The sequence below is a fragment of the Scyliorhinus canicula genome, chromosome 2, assembly GCF_902713615.1.
Source record: "Scyliorhinus canicula chromosome 2, sScyCan1.1, whole genome shotgun sequence".
NCBI lineage: Eukaryota > Metazoa > Chordata > Chondrichthyes > Carcharhiniformes > Scyliorhinidae > Scyliorhinus > Scyliorhinus canicula.
Window position 1 is genome coordinate 110,720,096 of NC_052147.1, and position 19,202 is coordinate 110,739,297.

Consider the following 19,202-nt stretch of genomic DNA (forward strand, 5'->3'; position numbering starts at 1 on the left):
TGACCACTATGGTACAGGCAGATGCTGCACAACAGGGTAATCTCATCCGTGCACAATAACTGACCTTGGCCACATCAGGCTCACCGAAGGGACCCAAGAGAGAATAACGCTTAGTCAACGGCCTCACATCTGGATCACACATGCTGTCCAGACACACAGTCACAGGCTAGAATAAATCTTCCCCCGGCAAAAGCAAACAGATGGGTCACTTACTTACCAATTGTTTGCCAAATAAGAACGCTCACAGCTCAGCAAACAGACACATTTAGGTTGCTCCACCCACACAGGTGATGGAACAATAAAGAATGTCGAACCTGCTTCTCAGCAGTCTCTTGCTGGGTTGGTTAGAAACCGAGTCAACGGTCCACCTTCCTCACAAGGGAAGTGGCGCATATCGTAGAATAGAATAACTTAAAAGAACAGAGATCTAAACTATGAGGGAGCAAATGAAAACAATTCAGCGCTGAGTAATTGAATACAAATCTATAAAAGTATAGCTGTATTCATGAAACTATAGTCGCCATAAATGGTTTTAATATAATTTTTCCAGTTTACGCTCTTCATTGCAGAAAGAATTCGCAGAGAAGACATGATAAAAATGAATGGAAACCATGTATCAGTTTTAATAAATGGGCATGTGGGGTCATGAGTTGGACATCATTTGCTGGAATTGTTTTTCATTCACTGTTATGTGTTTCCTATGTTTGACCATAAAATTGTGATGCTCTGCAACTCTTACTAGATAGAGTAGTATTTTTTTTAAAGTGCAGAAACCAGTTACCACATTAAAATTCATAAACTGCATCTGTCCTGGGAAAATAATAAACATGGAACAAAGTGGATAAGACATTTTAACACAATCGGCAGTACTAAAAAAGAAAACCTGTATTCAGTTAACGCAGTTAGGAATCAATTAAGTATATCGTATACAATGATTAACTGAGCATCACATTGAGGACCAGCCAAGCCAGAGAGAGAAGCAAAAGATATTCACAATACAAAGAGAAGTAGATATAGTCTATGGTTGTTAAGGATGACCAGTCTCAAGAACAAAGCCAAGAAATAGTAAAAAAAGAATGACTGTTTTAAAAATTTTTTTTAGAGTACCCAATTATTTTTTCCAATTAAGGGGCAATTTAGCGCAGCCGATCCACCTACCCTGCACATCTTTTGGGTTGTGGGGGTGAAACCCACGCAGACACGGGGAGAATGTGCAAACTCCTCACGGACAGTGACCCAGGGCCGGGATTCGAACCCGGGTCCTCAGCGCTGTAGGCAGCAATGCTAACCACTGTGCCACCGTGCTGCCCTAAGAATGACTATTTCAATACGAGGAGGTTACTTTGGCTGGAAACTAATTTGCTGCTGGCTTACTATGGGTCCACCAAGGTTAAATTCTGGTTTGGTATGTTGCAGAGAACTGGGATGAAAGAACTGTCAGAGACAGAACAATGAGAAATGGGGGGAAAGTTGGAAACCCAGAATCTACAATTTACAACTGGTCATTGATTAACTTCAGCACGAGTGGCAACTGAGCTTTAATACAAGTTTGCTCTGGGCATGCCCTCAAGTTGGAACAATGCAAAAGAGCAGATACCAAAGGAGAAACTTGTAGAAATTATTTTACCCCATGGAGTGAAATCATTCAGGTTGGGGCAGTTGTGGAAGGGGAGGGGAGAGGCTCAGAAGGTCTGCTGGGTATAATCAACAATGGAACCAATAGCAGGCAGGGGGACGTCTGTAACCTAGACTTCCTTCTCCAGGCACCGCTGTGGAGGAACAATGAAAGAGGGACTGGGGGCTGAAAAGATGGCTAACCCATGTACAGACCAAGGCTGGTTCTTTGAAACTCACCAGTCCAGCACCAACATATTACTCTCAGAAATTACTCGGTGCAGTCTTTCAGGATGATTAACTAACTTTTAATCGCCACATTCAATGCCAACAGAAGCACGTGACTCAACACTTTATAATTCTCATCACAGAGGATTTTCCTGCAAACAGTCAAGTAGATTGGCTGCCTAATGGAGGCACCTAGAGTCACTTAAGTCACAGAACTGGCAATAACTTGGAAGAGAGAGCCCTACAATATAGGGTAAAATTGGAAGGATAACTGGAAAATAAATGGTAGGATCAAATATTTGGTGTGATGTTCAGGTCCAAAGTTCTCATTGCCTCTTAAGCTTGTCAGCCGTATTTTAAGAAAATGGTTGCTACAGGAGCTATAGAAAAACTGGCAGATGAGGCAACAATGCTCAACATCACACCTACCAAGTCCATCACAAAATGATACTGAGGGAATGGATTAGAGTTATACCAAAGGAACCATGTCCTAGGTGTTAAAAGGATTCATGTCAGGTGCTGAAACTAAGGCACAGAGCTTTTCATTGTTGAGAGTGTTTAGTGACTTTGTTCAGTCTCATAGTTCTCTTCCCACTCAACCCAGTGCCCCAGCAGTCTCTTATTTATGTGTATTCAACTTAATTAAATAATGCCCTCACCTGTGTATCCTAACAACATAATTAGCACACCATCCAGGACAAAGCAGCCCGCTGCACCTCCTTCCACAAATATTCAAATCCTCCATGACTGACAAACAGTGACAGATGTGTGTAACACCTACAAGATGCACTGCAGTAACTCACCAAGGTTCCTTAGACAACACCTTCCAAACCCATGACCACTACCATCTAGAAGGACAAGAGAAGCAGATACCTGGGAACCCCACAACCTGGAGGTCCCCCCTCCAAGTCACTCACGACCCTGACTTGGAAATATATCACCGCTCCTTCACTGTCGCTGGGAAAACATCCTGGAACTCCCTCCCTAACAGCATAGGGGGTGTACCTACACCTGAAGGACCGCAGCGGTTCAAGAAGGCAACTCACCATCACCTTCTGAAGGGCAATGAAGGAGGGCAATAAATGCTGGCCAAACCAGCGACGCCCGCATCCCGTAAATTAATTTTAAAATATATATCATTAACACTAGGGTGACTGTGGAGGAGCTGGTGCAATTAATGAATGAGTGTGCTTAATCTCTAAACCTGCGCCTCTTTAAAGTTATTTTAACAGCTGGACCACCATAAACCAGACTAAAGAAAAGATGAAGGACAATATGGGATCTATGGAAACAAGAGGAAGAAAATCTAAATCAAAGGGGAATTCTACAGGGGTGAGGTAGGTTTCTCACCTTCTGCGCACCTGAGAACGCATGGTAGTAACATGAAACATAGGTCATTACGGCCTTTTCATCCGGCCTAAGCGTGCTTAAAAGATCTGTGCAAGGAAGACAAGAAGAGATTAGGAAAGGAAAAGGTGAGCCAAGGTACAATTAGCGAAGAACCGTACTGTTCCGATCATGCAACACAGGAGATCATATCAAGAGTGGAAAGTTCAGCATGAGGGGAGAAACACAGACCAGCTGGAGAACAGAAAAAAATAGTTAGCCAGAGAAGCAATTGCTGCAGGAAATATGGATTCCTCGGATACCTTTTGGGCTCCTGAAAATGCATGGTAGAAGCTAGAGACATAAGTCATGATTGCCTTTTCGTCCGGACGAGCTGTACCCACAATGTCTGTCAGGAAACACAGGAAAGGATTTATTTTTTTTAAAAACTCAACATAATGTATTCATCTATTGAAAATCTTGAGGGAAAACATTTAGCAACAGTTGTATTGCACTGGACAGATGAGAGTAGCCCTCACGTGAAGCTCGGTGCAAAGAAGCCTGGAGTGATTTCTGCATTCCAAAAATTGGAGATGACCCAAACTGCGTGAAATCCAGCTCTTATATGTCCGAGAATTTAAATTCTCCCAAGGCACACAACACAATTGCAGGTTAAGCTAAAAAAAACACCACTGCTGGTGACCAATGGTATTTGTTTTAAATAGGTTAACGTATCATCAATGTGGCCAGTGAAAAGAAATACAAGGCACATTAAAAACTATCAACAGAGAGGGATACAACATGGTCAATAAGATCATCAACCCGTGAACTGGCCAGGTCATCATGGCACAGTGGAACTTCATTTTTTCCAAAATAAGTGATCAGGAAATTAAGTATGGACAAGGCCCAAAGTTATTGTTGATTACAGTAACTAAGGTGGTCTTGTGGTGTAATGGTAGTGTCCCTACCTCCTGGTCAGGAGCTCCGGGTTCATGTCCCACTTCAGGGCTTGATGGACATGGATGGTGCCTTCAAGGAGGTTGATTAGATCCTTCCAATATGTCTGCTGGCAGGTGGCACGATTGGAAGAGTTTCCTTTCCTTGCCGTATTGCAGAAAGCAATGGCAAACCACCAGTACTTTGCTAAGCATAATCATGGACCAATCCAGTGAAAGTCCATGGTTACCAATTCCCTCTTGGGGTCTGGTACCAGAGGGAGGAGGACCATAATTGAAAAAGTCAACAAAACGCAAAAGAACTTATTACTTAATAATTATATTGGGTCGCACAGCGTAACACAAAAAAACATGAAAGATAGGGGCGGGACGGTGGCACATTATCTAGCACTGCTGATTCACAGCGCCAGCGACCTGGGCTAGATTCCAACCTCGAGTGACATGTGGAGTTTGCACATTCTCCCTGTGTCTCCGTGGGTTTTCTCCGGGTGCTCCAGTTTCTTCCCACAGTCCAAAGATGTACAGGTGAGATGGATTGGTCATGAAAAACTGTCTCTAGGTGGAGTTACGGGGAAAGGGTGGGGGATTGGGCCTAGGCGTCATGCTCTTTCAGAGGATCGGTGTAGACACGATGGGCCGAATGGCCTCCTTCTCCACTGTGGGGATTCTATGATTTAGGATCATAGAATTTACAATTTAAATTTCTACTCCATGTGAAGGATATAGCGGTATGATGCCTCGCCCAGGAAAAATGAACAGCATTCACAGCGTCCTATAACAGACTCTTGATCACAAACGAGAGTAAACATCCCATTGTTTCCTTATAGCATCAGGTCATTACGGATAAAAGTTGGAAGGCACTTTCTATTTCCTGATTAGTACCAATGTCTGGCAATGGCTTCCAATAATTTAATCCCATAAGCAGGCATGGAGCAAATCAAGGCATCAATCATATTGATTGTTAACAAAATGAAAGGCTCTGCAAATGCCCGAGGCAATCGATGCTCTTGTTAAAAGGAAGCGCTGCCCCAGGGGGAGAATGCCTTTCTGCTAATTAGAGTTAACATAATAATGAGAAAATATGATTTTACATGCCAGGTAGGTTAATAGGCAGGATCAGCTGCAATAAAACATATTCCTGTGCAGAAAATAGCAACTTATGTTTAATTAAGAGTTGTGTTTTAAAAGGAGCTTTGAAATAGATGTGGTGTTACACAATTGCTTTCAAACCAATGTGAAGAGAGTTCAGATGTGCATTAGGTAACATCAGTGATAGAAATGGAATATTTGCCTCCAGGTGGCACTGCCACTGTGTGGCATGTGATTATTCAAGTAGGCAGTGTTACATGGCTTGACCATGGCACCAGATAGGGTGCAAACTCCAACCCAAAGTATTTCAGAAGCACCCAGGCCATTGAACCACCCATGAAACTCAGCATGAAATGTTTTTGATGATGAGCGAAACAGGTACTCCGAAGGAAAGCTCCAGAGCCCTCTGCAGCACAGCACAATGCAAATTGCACTCAACAGCGTAACTTGGGTCTATCAGCCTCACATTTCTCAATGGGCTCTAGTCAGGGATTTACATCTGAAGTTGATGTGTTAGGCAGGTTGATTTGATGTGGACTGCACTTGATGCAGTGAAGCTAGAAACAGACCTCTAACACTGGAGAAGATCCAACACGGTTTTATTCAACTATAGAACTGCTGTACATATTCAGCTGTGCGTCGACACTATACTGAACTGACTGGAGACCTTGTACTAGCCTGACCAGACTTACTAGCTACCGCATGGTGTTTGCACTGGCCAGCTCGTGGACTCTGACTGTCTCAGAGGCTGGGTCCAGAGAGAGCGGGAAACCTACTGTCCTCTGGCTTTATAGTGGTAGTGTCCTGTCTGGTGATTGGCTGCACTGTGCTGTGTGCATACGGGTCATCCTGTGTGTCAATCACTGCCTGTTTGCACTTCATTATGTACATGAGTGGATATTATGACAGAAGTCCCATGACTCTCGGAGATATCTGCGCTCAGCATCCCCGATTGTAATCGGCCCCCCATCAGTGGCCGCACCTTGAATTCTCCAAGCCATAAAGCTCTGGAAAACATTCCTTCCAGAGCTTTCCTCCTTTGAAATACCCCGTAAAAACCTACCTCTTTGACCAAGCTTTAGGTCATCTGACCTAATAACTCCGCATGTAGCTCGGTATCATACTGTTTTATAATCTCCTGTGAAACTCCAGGGGGTTGTTTATTTACTTTAAAAAGTGCTTTATAAAATGTAAGCTGTTATGACTGGTGCAGTTTAAGAGCACGCTCAAAGAGGAGAGCTGAGAAGTGGCATTACAAAAGACCACATGCATTTTAGCGGGTGAAACAGCTTTGGTCTGAACAACACAGGATTATTATAAGATTGTTTCCACACTGCACAGTTCATACAGCAGTTAATAAAATGCTGGGAGTTAGCTCAGTAAATACAGGCGAGCCGACGTGAAGTGATACGGTTTTCCTGCCCAACATGACATTAAAGTCCACATTTATTCAAATGTTAATGATCCAATTTAGCTATTATCACAACATTTAGGATTTAACAATGGTAAATCCTACCAGCTGTGCAAAGGGCAGAACTGTTCAAAATTCTCAGGGAATTACCCATCAGTCTTATCTGATACCAGATCCATTTGTTCAGCCTTCTGGGCAAATTCCACTCAACTTTCCCGATTTAATTAGAAAACCTTTTTCTGCAGGTAGACTTCAATTTTGCACTGCTCTCTTAACTTTGAAGCACCATTTTCTATTTCAAAAATGTTCTGGACTACTGCAGCTCCCAAGGTTTCTTTTCAGAGGTACAGAATTTGGGAACAAGGAAACCTTTTATAATAACAGAGAAAACAGAGAGCGGTGCGTGCGAGACAGAGGGCATGCGCGCGGGAGACAGAGGGCGCGGGAGACAGAGGGCGCGGGAGACAGAGGGCGCGGGAGACAGAGGGCGCGGGAGACAGAGGGCGCGGGGAGACAGAGGGCGCGGGAGACAGAGGGCGCGGGAGACAGAGGGCGCGGGAGACAGAGGGCGCGGGAGACAGAGGGCGCGGGAGACAGAGGGCGCGGGAGACAGAGGGCGCGGGAGACAGAGGGCGCGAGAGACAGAGGGCGCGAGAGACAGAGGGCGCGAGAGACAGAGGGCGCGAGAGACAGAGGGCGCGAGAGACAGAGGGCGCGAGAGACAGAGGGCGCGAGAGACAGAGGGCGCGAGAGACAGAGGGCGCGAGAGACAGAGGGCGCGAGAGACAGAGGGCGCGAGAGACAGAGGGCGCGAGAGACAGAGGGCGCGAGAGACAGAGGGCGCGAGAGACAGAGGGCGCGAGAGACAGAGGGCGCGAGAGACAGAGGGCGCGAGAGACAGAGGGCGCGAGAGACAGAGGGCGCGAGAGACAGAGGGCGCGAGAGACAGAGGGCGCGAGAGACAGAGGGCGCGAGAGACAGAGGGCGCGAGAGACAGAGGGCGCGAGAGACAGAGGGCGCGAGAGACAGAGGGCGCGAGAGACAGAGGGCGCGAGAGACAGAGGGCGCGAGAGACAGAGGGCGCGAGAGACAGAGGGCGCGAGAGACAGAGGGCGCGAGAGACAGAGGGCGCGAGAGACAGAGGGCGCGAGAGACAGAGGGCGCGAGAGACAGAGGGCGCGAGAGACAGAGGGCGCGAGAGACAGAGGGCGCGAGAGACAGAGGGCGCGAGAGACAGAGGGCGCGAGAGACAGAGGGCGCGAGAGACAGAGGGCGCGAGAGACAGAGGGCGCGAGAGACAGAGGGCGCGAGAGACAGAGGGCGGCGAGAGACAGAGGGCGCGAGAGACAGAGGGCGCGAGAGACAGAGGGCGCGAGAGACAGAGGGCGCGAGAGACAGAGGGCGCGAGAGACAGAGGGCGCGAGAGACAGAGGGCGCGAGAGACAGAGGGCGCGAGAGACAGAGGGCGCGAGAGAGAGCTGCCCAATTCCTCTTTGCTGAGCTGGGTGGGTGACATGCGCAGATACCTATCCCCCTGCTGAAGGTTCTAAACTAGGCTATTCAGAAATCTCTATCAACAGCAACTACAACGTAGGTTTATATGGTGCCTTTAATGTAACAAAACTTCCCGCAATGCTTCACTGGAGCATTACAAAACAAAGTATGACATCGAACCATGTAAGGGGATATTAGAATCATAGAATCCCTACAGTGCAGATGGGGGCCATTCTGCCCTTCGAGTCGACATTAGCCCTTGGAAAGGGCACCCTACTTAAGGCCATGTCTCCACCCTTTCCCCGTAAACCATCAACTCCACTAAGGAACAATTTAGCATGGCCAATCCACTTAATCTGCACATCTTTGGACTGTGGGAGGAAACCAGAGCACCCGGAGGAAACCCACACAGTTATGGGGAGAAAGTAAGATGACCAAAAGCTTGGTGAAAGAGTTTGGTTTTAAGGAGCGTCTTCTAAGGGGGGTGAGTTAGAGAGCAGTAGGAAGGAATTCCAGAGTTTATTGTCCAGGCCACTAAAGACACAGCCAACAATGGTGCAGCTCTTGATATATGCCTCTTCCTCAGGCACTCACCTCAAAGTCACAAGGAGCCCACTTTTATTGGCGAGTGCCAATAAAGTTCTAAAGTTCTCAACTTTTTCTCAAATTCTCAAACATTCCCCAAATTTTCTCACATCTTGAATGCCACCCACCCCTGTCCCCCAACCACCCAGGGACCAGACTCACAGTCATGACACTGTAGCCTCAAGTTCCTCAGTTGGACCATTCCTTCAAATGATATTGAGCGCACTGGACTTGGATATTGCGAAGCGAGCAGAGCAGTATCTCTGAGCTTTGCAACACAAGGAATATTTGGCCCATTTTCTCAGTGAGTGCAGTGTAATCAGGATTCAGTTCCAAGAAGAATATGCACTGCAGTCGTTTGGAGCCAATTAACTCCAGCTCTATTTAATCTGCAGATATAGCTGACTGGGAAAATATGCCTTCTCTCGAGGTCTCTGACCTCTAAATTGAGCTCTGAAGTACAACCAGAACTTCTGCACTCTGTATTTACAACAGCTCAGCTGCAAAGCAAAATTCTGTTGCAGCTGCTTCAACATTTCTCAATGAGACAATAAATTGTAACACAGCATGTCCATTTCTGATTTCTGGTTAATGCAGCATGAAGTGATTGGTAGCACTAAAACGGCACACATTCTGTAAGGGTGACACCTGCAGCTCAGGCATGCTTCAAACACCTAAGACTGTAACATTTAGATACTTGCAAAACAAATGTAAATGATCTTCATTCAAAGGAATCGGTCTATCTTGTGATTATGACTGTTCAAGATGGTATAACAAAGTGCATATTATGACTCATTACAGTAGAGGCCCCTCACCTTCAGCATCCAGCATTTTGGGAATGTCCAAGTATTTTTCTGCCACATCAAAGGCGGTGTTCAAATTGGTGTAAGGGTCATCCTAACACAATTTTGGAAAAAAAGCAAAGATCAACAAGACATCAAAAACGCATGCTCTCCTCCCAATAGGTGATTTAACATTCTTATGTTAACAAAGGACAATGGCTAAAATGGCTCATGGAAGTGAAGTACTTCATGGAGCACAAGGGAAACAAATCGAGAGAGGTTCCAATTCATTGCTGTCTTTCTGCGCCCTTTTCCGACTCAACAACTGACTGAAATGGCCCCAGATACGAAATGATCATATGTGCCAATCAATCACATTTAATTCTGATCCTCAACAGTTGTATTAGCTCTCTACATATTTCCTAATGGAAGCTTCTCACTGTCAATGCTTTGCCATTTTGATTGATGCTTCCAGTAACCAATCAAGACAAAACTCAGAGTGGAAACAGAAAAGGGCAAGATTTAATACATGCTGCACTGGAGCCTGCCACTTGTGTTTGGATAATGATTTGTATTACTTCTTGTCCACTTTTATTTACCAAGATCTACTGTATTTTTAATCTGGGGTTATGGAATATTTGGTTGGTCCTGACCTCAACAATTTATGGTTGACAATAGTGGGGTTGTTTGCTCAGTGGGGTGTGGTATATTTCAATGTTGTGGATTGATTTTATCACTGGGAGATTGGGATGGCACAGAGTGGTGGGCTGGGGACATAATCTGTACAACTCGGTGTGGAGTCCTTTCATTGCCCCTTACAAAACGGTCAACAAGGATAAAGACTGGTTCGCTATCTCAGCCATCTCCCCATATCTCTTGGATACAGGTTGGAAATTTTTTTTATCATGTCTCTTTTCGGACTGGGAGATTGGAATCAGTATGCACAGAGGATGCAGTATGCACAAATATGTAACAATAAATATTATGGATACATTATAAAGACAAATGATACCCTCACTAGCCTTTGCTTGTAAAACACAATCATCTCAAATTCAATCTCAAGACTGCATATAAGAATGTCACTCACACGAGACCCGCCATTATTCTGTTTCTATATCTCTCTCATTAGACTGTTGTAGACACTGTTACGGCACACCTTTAAGTGGGTGTGGTTATGTTTTCTGTATAATTACTAGAGAGGTTATGGTGTAGTGTATCATGCGATTCGGACATTAGTCACAGTTGGTTCCGAGGAAGCTACCAATGCAGAGATGTGAATACGTTTTCAAACTGTGTAACACTGCTACCAACTCCTCAAATCCTTAATAAATTAACATAAATATGTTTGTGTTAACTGATCACTTCTGCATGGCTGATGCCTTGATGTTGGCCTACTGACTATGCACAAGGAGAAGAAAAGGGACAACAAACACTAGATGGCTTGGACCTAATATGCAGCCATCCTTCAAAAAGACATAAAACAAACTATATTTCCTGAACATGCTGCTTATTTGCCACACGAGTGGGCATCGTCAGGCCGGATGGTAGGAAGCGGTTTTGCAGCAGAATGCATCCTGAAGCAATTTTCTGCTCTCTCTCCACCGAACAGGCTAGGAAGGGGGTGGATGGGCCTGGTAGAAAGCCTAGGTCCACTAGGCCAGGCATGTTTAATTGATCATCTTTCCTGGCGAATTCACGTTCCCCAGCCCATGGATGGAAAGATATTAAGCAGCTTTAAAAAAAGGGGAAACAAAAGGGGCAGCGCGGTAGCATGGTGGTTAGCATAAATACTTCACAGCTCCAGGGTCCCAGGTTCGATTCCCGGCTGGGTCACTGTCTGTGCGGAGTCTGCACGTCCTCCCAGTGTGTGCGTGGGTTTCCTCCGGGTGCTCCGGTTTCCTCCCACAGTCCAAAGATGTGCGGGTTAGGTGGATTGGCTATGCTAAATTGCCCGTAGTGTCCTAAAAAGTAAGGTTAAGGGGGGGTGTTCTTGGGTTACGGGTATAGGGTGGATACGTGGGTTTGAGTAGGGTGATCATTGCTCGGCACAACATCGAGGGCCGAACGGCCTGTTCTGTGCTGTACTGTTCTATTCTATTACCCAAGTCACCCATGGAAACTGAACAATACAGTCCAGAGAGAAAAGTTCTTTCCACCCATGTCAGATCATTCCCTTTGTCACAAACATTTTTCAGAGACTTATCATTTTCCACAAGGTTTGGCTGTATTGGGATTTATAGAGAATGGGCATGAATTTAGATTTTGAGTATCCAACTATCCTAGTGTATTCATTTGCACAGCAAAGACATGCATGAATGCAAAAAAAAAAGCCAGACCTTTCGCAGGTTTGCATAGTCAATAAGCTCTGGCCGGTGTCTATGGATAAGAGCACAGAATCCAAGGCCGTCCTTCCAACTAAAAAACAGAGAAGCGGGAAGAAAATGATACCGGCATTAACATTTCCTCATTTTAATTTCAGATTCCAGCTTCACCTTGAAACTGAGTGCCATAATGCATTCATTAGATTTATGGTGTAATCAAATTTCTCACAGGAAGAAAAAAATAAACCAAACCCATGAATGTTGCGACAAGGGGCAGCACGGTAGCATTGTGGATAGCACAATTGCTTCACAGCTCCAGGGTCCCAGGTTCGATTCCCCACTGGGTTACTGTCTGTGCAGAGTCTGCACATCCTCCCCGTGTCTGCGTGTGTTTCCTCCGGGTGCTCCGGTTTCCTCCCACAGTCCAATGATGTGCAGGTTAGGTGGATTGGCCATGATAAATTGCCCTTAGTGTTGGGTCGGGTTATTGGGTTATGGGGATAGGGTGGAGGTGTTGACCTTGGGTGGGGTGCTCTTTTCAAGAGCCGGTGCAGACTCGATGGGCCGAATGGCCTCCTTCTGCACTGTAAATTCTCTGATACTATGCAGTACCGATGGTAAAAAGCAACAAATTTGGCGGCTAAGTACGTTTGTGCATTCAGAAGTATGTTGCCCAACTAAAACCGCTTGGGATGACTGGATCGCCAGGACTTTGACCTCCTCAATGTCCCTCAGCCAGTTATTATGATGGGGACTACGTAAAAGTGCACAATAGTAAGAGGTGTGTGCAAGGCAAGGATTGCGCCAGTGCTTCACTCTTAAGCTACAACTAATCAACTCCGAGATTTTGATTGTAACATTGAATTACCATCTTACACAGGCAGCCTTGCAATTCCTGACCAGCTTGAAGGAGCACGTTTTTAAGACTGGGGGTTACCTGATGTGGAAGTTCTGAATGTTCACATTCTTATAGGGAGCTGTCTTGCGTTGACACCATAGGAGGAGCCCTTCTTTTGCAGACGTCTCTGCGAAAACCAGAGGGAAACTTTAAAACCAACAGGCTTAAAAGTTAGAGACAACATTTACCTGATGGTTCTGAGGGGAGATCTCTAGTTGGTGATATAATTTCACAGGGCATTAAAGACACCACCTCAGGTTGAAAATTCATTAAAGAAAACAGATGGAACTGTAGGTTTTATCACATGGTGTAGCATATAAAATCCAAATGATGAGAATTAGTCAACCATATTTTTCATTGGGATATGGGCATCTTTGGCAAGGTCACCATTTTTTGCCCAACCCTAACTGCCCATTTCAAAGGGCAGTTAAGAGCCACTATATTGCCATGGGTCTGGAGTCACATGTAGGCCAGACCAGGTAAGGATTGCAGGTTTCCTTCCCTAAAGGGCATTTGTGAACCAGATAGGTTTATACAACAATCAATTGTGGTTGTCATGGTCACCATCACAGAGGCTAGTTGTATATTCCAGATTTTATTACTTGAATTCAAATTCCACCACCCATGTGTGGGTTCAAAGAGGCCTGGATCTCTGGACTACTAGTCCAATTACTTTAGCAGCATACAACTGGCTCCCCGAGTATTGGTGGAGTATGAGGCTCTATGCTTTAGGAAGTCACATTGGGACTTCGGAAACATCTGCTCGGAAGCTGCCCGGAATGAAGAAATATGTTTCATCAGAACACAGATTAAAGGGAGACATGAGAGAATTAGTCAAAATAATGAAAGGATGGGACAGAATAGAAAGAAGACCATTTCCAACTGTGGAGGGATCTAGATGCTCTTAGAAGCTACTCAATTAGGAGCACTCCAACATTTACATTGATGTTGTACTTTAACTTTCCTCACTAGTTATTTTATCCCAAGGACTGTTTTGTAATAAGGGATAAATCTATTTGTTCTTCTTGTGGTGAAGGGAAGAGGAGAGAATAAAAAATGTTTCCAAAATACCAGCTCCGCCAATGAATAGCATGCATTTCTTCGTTGGGAGCAGAGAAATTATTTTAATTATCAGGTACTTAATTCATGAGGCCAGCATTTTACAAAGTTTGTGTCGGCTGCAATTTGCTGATAACCATTGGATAGAGCACATTTACCAGTTGGTAACAATTTAAACATTGACCGGGAGTATCACAGCCTTGAGCATATCTGCTTTTCTCCAATTCTGTTCAAAAGGCAAGGTATAGTTCCAGTGAGGACAGCCGTGTATGGAAGTTAAAGGTAAACAGGCTTTCAGTGTTTTAGGCCCGAAGTTTTAACTGCAGCAATGGGAAAGATTTTCCTTTGCAGTGGCGGATCAACCTGTCATTGGCTGGCACGATCAATGGGTTTTCCCATTGTTCCCGCCGGCAGGAAAACCTGGAACACTCCCTCTGCTATGTTTTTATTTTCCACTGGATACAAAAGGACTTCAAAGATAATTCAGAGGGTGAACCTATTCACCTTCCACGGAGATATCCTGAATTGCGAATCGAAGGATGATTGTCCAGATCATACCCAGTGTCATCTTTGCATTTCCATCCACAATTTCTGGAAAGAGAAGAAAGAAAACTGTCATTCAGCCAGCGCAAAGTCTCAAACAACCTTTGTACTGAAAGCCTCAATTTAGTTATCCAATCCATTTCCCAATAAAACCAAACAGGCATTCCATCCACCCTGCACATCTTTTTGGGTTGTGGGGGTGAGACCCACGCAGACACGGGAGAATGTGTAAGCTCTATACAGACAGTGACCCGGGGCCGGGATCCAACCCGGGTCCTTGGTGACGTGAGGCAGCAGTGCTAATGACTGTGCCACCTTGCCGCCCTTATCAAACCCATTATGTCCCCCACCGAGGAGCCTGGTTCCAAAATGTATAGCAACAAATCATCCGCATACAAGGACACCATAAGATAGACACTTCAAAAGGAAAAAATCTTCAGGGCAAAGTGGGTGAAGAGCAGCAGGCGTGGGATTAATTGGACAGAACTTTCAAAGAACCAGCAGCTGTAAGATCTGGCTGAATCTGCCCTCTTTGCTGCGAGACTCCAAAATTGGCAGCTGGCTTAAGTGAAAGATAACCCAACAGCGGAGGAAATTATAAATACAAGGTAAAAAAAAAACATTTTCAGCAGTTTCAACAGCACAAGTTCATCGCCATATCAGCTGAATTAGGCATTGGGACGTACGTCCTCCACTCTCGTAACCATATCGTAGCAAAGGCAATAATTAGCAAGGCTCAGTCAATAAGGGCGTCACACAACGGGAGTGAGATTAAACTCCACAGCTACAAGTCAGATCACATATATGGGTGGCACAGTAGTTAGCTGTGTTGCCGCACAGTGCCAAGAACCTGGGTTCAATTCTAGCCTTGGGTGATTGTCTGTGTGTTCTCTCAGTGTCTGCGTGGTTTTCCTTTGGGTGGTCCGGTTTCCTCCCACATTCCAAATATGTGCAGATTAGGTGGGGTTATAGGATTACGGGGACAGGGTGAGGGTGTGAGACTAGATAGGGTGCTCTTTCAGAGGGTCGGTGCAGAACCAATGGCTGAATGGCCTCCTCCTGCACTGTGGGAATTTGATGGATCTATTATAACTGCCCCTCAAGGTGATTTTAAAGCCAAGTAACTTCACCAAGGTTTCTAACATTTCTAACCTTTCCATTATATTCATAGAATCCCTCCAGTGCAGAAAGAGGCCATTCAGCCAATGGAGTCTGCACCGATCTGCTGAAAGAGCACCCTACCTAGGCCCACTCCCCCACCCTATCCCCATAATCCCACAAATTGATCATGACAATCTACCTAAACTGCACATATTTGGACTGTGGGAGGAAACCCGTGGAATTATACCCAGAGGCACCCTTGGAAAAGGGGAGCAACAAATCTCTTTCTTTGGGGGCCAGCAACATTTATGTCTGATGACTGAAGGACCTTTCTTTGTATCTCTGTGTTCACAGGCCCATATAGAATTAGTTTTACCTATTTATTAATACTTTTTGGAGCACTCTCCTCCACCCCCAGCACCCCAACCAACCCCTTCAAAGAAAAACTGAATCAATGTCCATTTATGATAACCATGCTGTCTCATGTCCTGTAATCCCTGTGAAATATGGTGTTTGTTACACAAAGATTTTCCATGTCAATGGGATAAAACACCTAAAGGTTGCAGTCCGGGTTTGTAGATTTCACGTTGCAGAACCCCAAACCAGCGATTTTAAAGCTTCTCACATAGGTTAGGTTCATTAAGAGTTTCTGACTCCCTGCTGGAGTATTTAAGTTACCAGATTTATTTATGAGGCCATGAGTATATTTTTCATTCACCACAAACAAATGTTCACCACTGATTTGAACCGGGTTGCCCACTCCATGTCTACTTTTGATTGCTACCCCTTCCACAAACATTCACTCTTTCCACCACCGATGAACAGTGGCAGCCGTGTGCACCAACTACAAGATTCACTGCAAGAACTCACCAAGGTTCCTTCGACAGAACCTTCCAAATGCACGACCACTATCATCTAGAAGAACAAGAGCAGTAGATACCAGGAACACTACCACCTGGAAGTTCCTCTCCAAGCCACTCACTATCCTGCCTTGGAATTATAACACCGTTCCTTCAATGTCACTGGGTCAAAATCCTGGAACACCCTCTCGACTAACACTATGGGTGTACCTGCAGCACTTGCACTGTAACAGTTCGAAGGCAGCTCACCATCACCTTCTCAGGGGCAGTTAGAGAAGGGCAATAAACACTGGCTTAGCCAGCACTACCCACATCCCACAAAATAATAAAAAAAAAGGTAAATTAATTCGGCACAACGGCACAGTGGTGAGCACCGCAGCATCACAGCACCAGGGACCCGGGCTCTATTCAGACCATGGGTGACCGTCTGTGTAGAGTTTTCACGTTCACCCCGTGTCTGTGTGGGTTTCTTCCGGGAGCTCCGGTTTCCTCCCACAGTCCAAAGATGTGCAGGTTAGGTGAATGGGGCATGCAAAATATCCCCTCAGTATCCAAAGGTGAGGCACCCTAGGATGGGGCAGGGGAGTGGGACGACGTAGGGTGCTCTTTCAGAGGGTCAATGCTGACTTGATGGGCCGAATGGCCTCCTTCTGCACTGTAGGGATTCTATGGCATTCAATGGTGAGCTTTGATTTCAAACTGGGCTTTCACTGTGTGAATGTTCCAGTAACCTCATGCATATAAAAACCATCCTAGCTCTAATTCAAATTTGCTGATCTCAGCAGGAGTGGGAAAATTAGCCCCAGTGTCCACGAGAAGGAATCAACATAACTCAGTCAGGAGTTTTGTCCTAGATTAGGATCCATGACCTTTAGTGTCCATGTGAACAGCAAGTGAAGACAGGCCTGGGCTTAGTCCTCTGATAATGCACTCAACTGGCCAACTGACATTCACTGATAAGACTTGCCTAAGAAGCTCGGCCACTTGAGAAAGGTACCAGAGCGCTGCTGGGCCCTGGGGAACCAGAATGGACCAGGAAAGGGAAAGGGATGGGACTGGAAACAAAATAGAAGTCTTAGTAAGCGGAAAACGATTGCCAACTTTCATTCCTGACGGCTACAGGATTTCATCAGCTTTATCTAGAATAGCAAATCTACAGATTGCTACTTAAATCCAATGAGATGCAAACAAATAATGTTTGTCGCTGGGATTATTTCTGTTGGTATCTGACTGCTTTTCAGGCAAACCTGCCAACATATATGGATAAGGCTCATAATTTAACCTATCTTCAACCAATTACATCCATCAAAGCCCCCAACCTGTTATCTTGAATGGATTGACTCGAGGTGGATGAATTGACTGATGCCATCTGCCTATCTGTTCAAAATAAAAAATCTACCGCCCTTTTCCTCCCTGTTACAGAATCCACAGGACTGTTGGATGTCCGAATTATTAACCTTCCCTATCTCTGTTCCAAATATTCATAGAATTCCTACAGTGCAGAAGGTGGTCATTTGAACCGACCCTCTGAAAGATCACCCTACCCAGGTCCACTCCCTGGTCCACCCTGCCCTATCCCCATAACCCTGTAACCTAGCCTGCACATCCCTGGCATGAAGGGGAAATTTAGCATGGCCAATCCACCTAACTTGCACATCTTTGGACTGTGGGAGGAAACGCCGAGGAAACCCACGCAGATACGGGGAGAACGTGCAAACTCCACACAATCACCCAAAGCTGGTATGAAACCCAGGTCCCTGGAGCTGTTTAACCAAGTATCAAGGAGATTAATATTGGTGTATTGTGACCAATGTACAGTCCTAACCATAGCAGCAAACGATTTGTCTTTAAAAAGTTGACCAGATACACAAACCCTTAATTAAGCCTGGATACAGATGCAGACTCTCACAGACTCTTCCAAAAGCTAACCCGCAGGCAAATCTGGGGCGGGATTCTTTGATCCTGAGGCTAAGTGTTGACACCGTCGTAAACGCCATTGCGTTTCTCGACGGCATCAACATGCCCTTAGGACCAGTGATTCTGACCCCTACAGGGGACCATCGTGGCACTGGAGCGACTCATTCCGCTCCAGCTGCTGATGCCGGCATTAAATGGGCACCATGGGTCTGCGCATGCGCACTGCGATAATATGCGCAAGCGCAGTGGGACCGCCGCCAATGCGTGCATGCGCAGTGGCTCCCTTCTCCGTGCCAGCCCCAACGCAACATGACGCATGGCTACAGAGGGCGGCGTGGAGCAAAAGAGACCCCCATCCCAAGAGACTGGCTTGCCGATTGGTAGGCCCCGATTGCGCGCCAGGCCCCAGTGGAGGCCTCCCACGAGGGGGTGAGCTGGCAAGATGGATACAGAACTGGCTAGGTCATAGAAGGCAGAGAGCAGCAATGGAAGGGTGCTTTTCTGATTGGAGGGCTATGACTAGTGGTGTTCCGCAGGGATCAGTGCTGGGACCTTTGCTGCTCATAGTATATGTAAATGCTTTGGAGGAAAATGTAACTGGTCTGATTAGTAAGTTTGCAGACGACACAAAGGTTGGTGAAATTGCGGATAGCAATGAAGACTGTCAGAGGACACAGCAGGATCTAGATAGTTTGGAGACTTGGGCAGCGAGATGGCAGATGGAGTTTAATCCGGACAAATGTGAGGTAATGCATTTTTGAAGGTCTCATGCAGGTAGGGAATATACAGTGAATGGTAGAACCCTCAAGAGTATTGACAGTCAGAGAGATCTTGGTGTACAGGTCCACAGGTCACTGAAAGGGGCAACACAGATGGAGAAGGTAGTCAAGAAGGCATTTGGCATGCTTGCCTTTATTGGCCGGGGCATTGAGTATAAAACTTGGCAAGTCATGTTGCAGCTGTATAGAACCTCAGTTAGGCCACACTTGGAGTATAGTGTTCAATTCTGGTCGCCACA

At 45.7% G+C, this 19,202-nt stretch overlaps 1 protein-coding gene across 6 annotated transcripts in view; it reads right to left on the reverse strand.

Annotated features, from left to right (window-relative positions):
* Window positions 1–19,202, reverse strand: part of actn1 (actinin, alpha 1) — a 230,981-nt gene that overhangs the window by 68,019 nt on the left and 143,760 nt on the right. For 3 of the 6 annotated variants that reach the window (XM_038784898.1, XM_038784860.1, XM_038784879.1), the window contains exons 4-8: window positions 14,268–14,354; window positions 12,744–12,831; window positions 11,822–11,900; window positions 9,519–9,600; window positions 3,193–3,278 (exon numbers count right to left, since the gene is read on the reverse strand). In XM_038784898.1, coding sequence (XP_038640826.1) covers window positions 3,193–3,278; window positions 9,519–9,600; window positions 11,822–11,900; window positions 12,744–12,831; window positions 14,268–14,354 — 422 coding nt within the window. Of the gene's footprint in view, window positions 1–3,192; window positions 3,279–3,491; window positions 3,578–9,518; window positions 9,601–11,821; window positions 11,901–12,743; window positions 12,832–14,267; window positions 14,355–19,202 lie in introns of all 6 variants that reach the window. The other 3 variants (XM_038784870.1, XM_038784907.1, XM_038784888.1) reach the window with 1 other exon arrangement.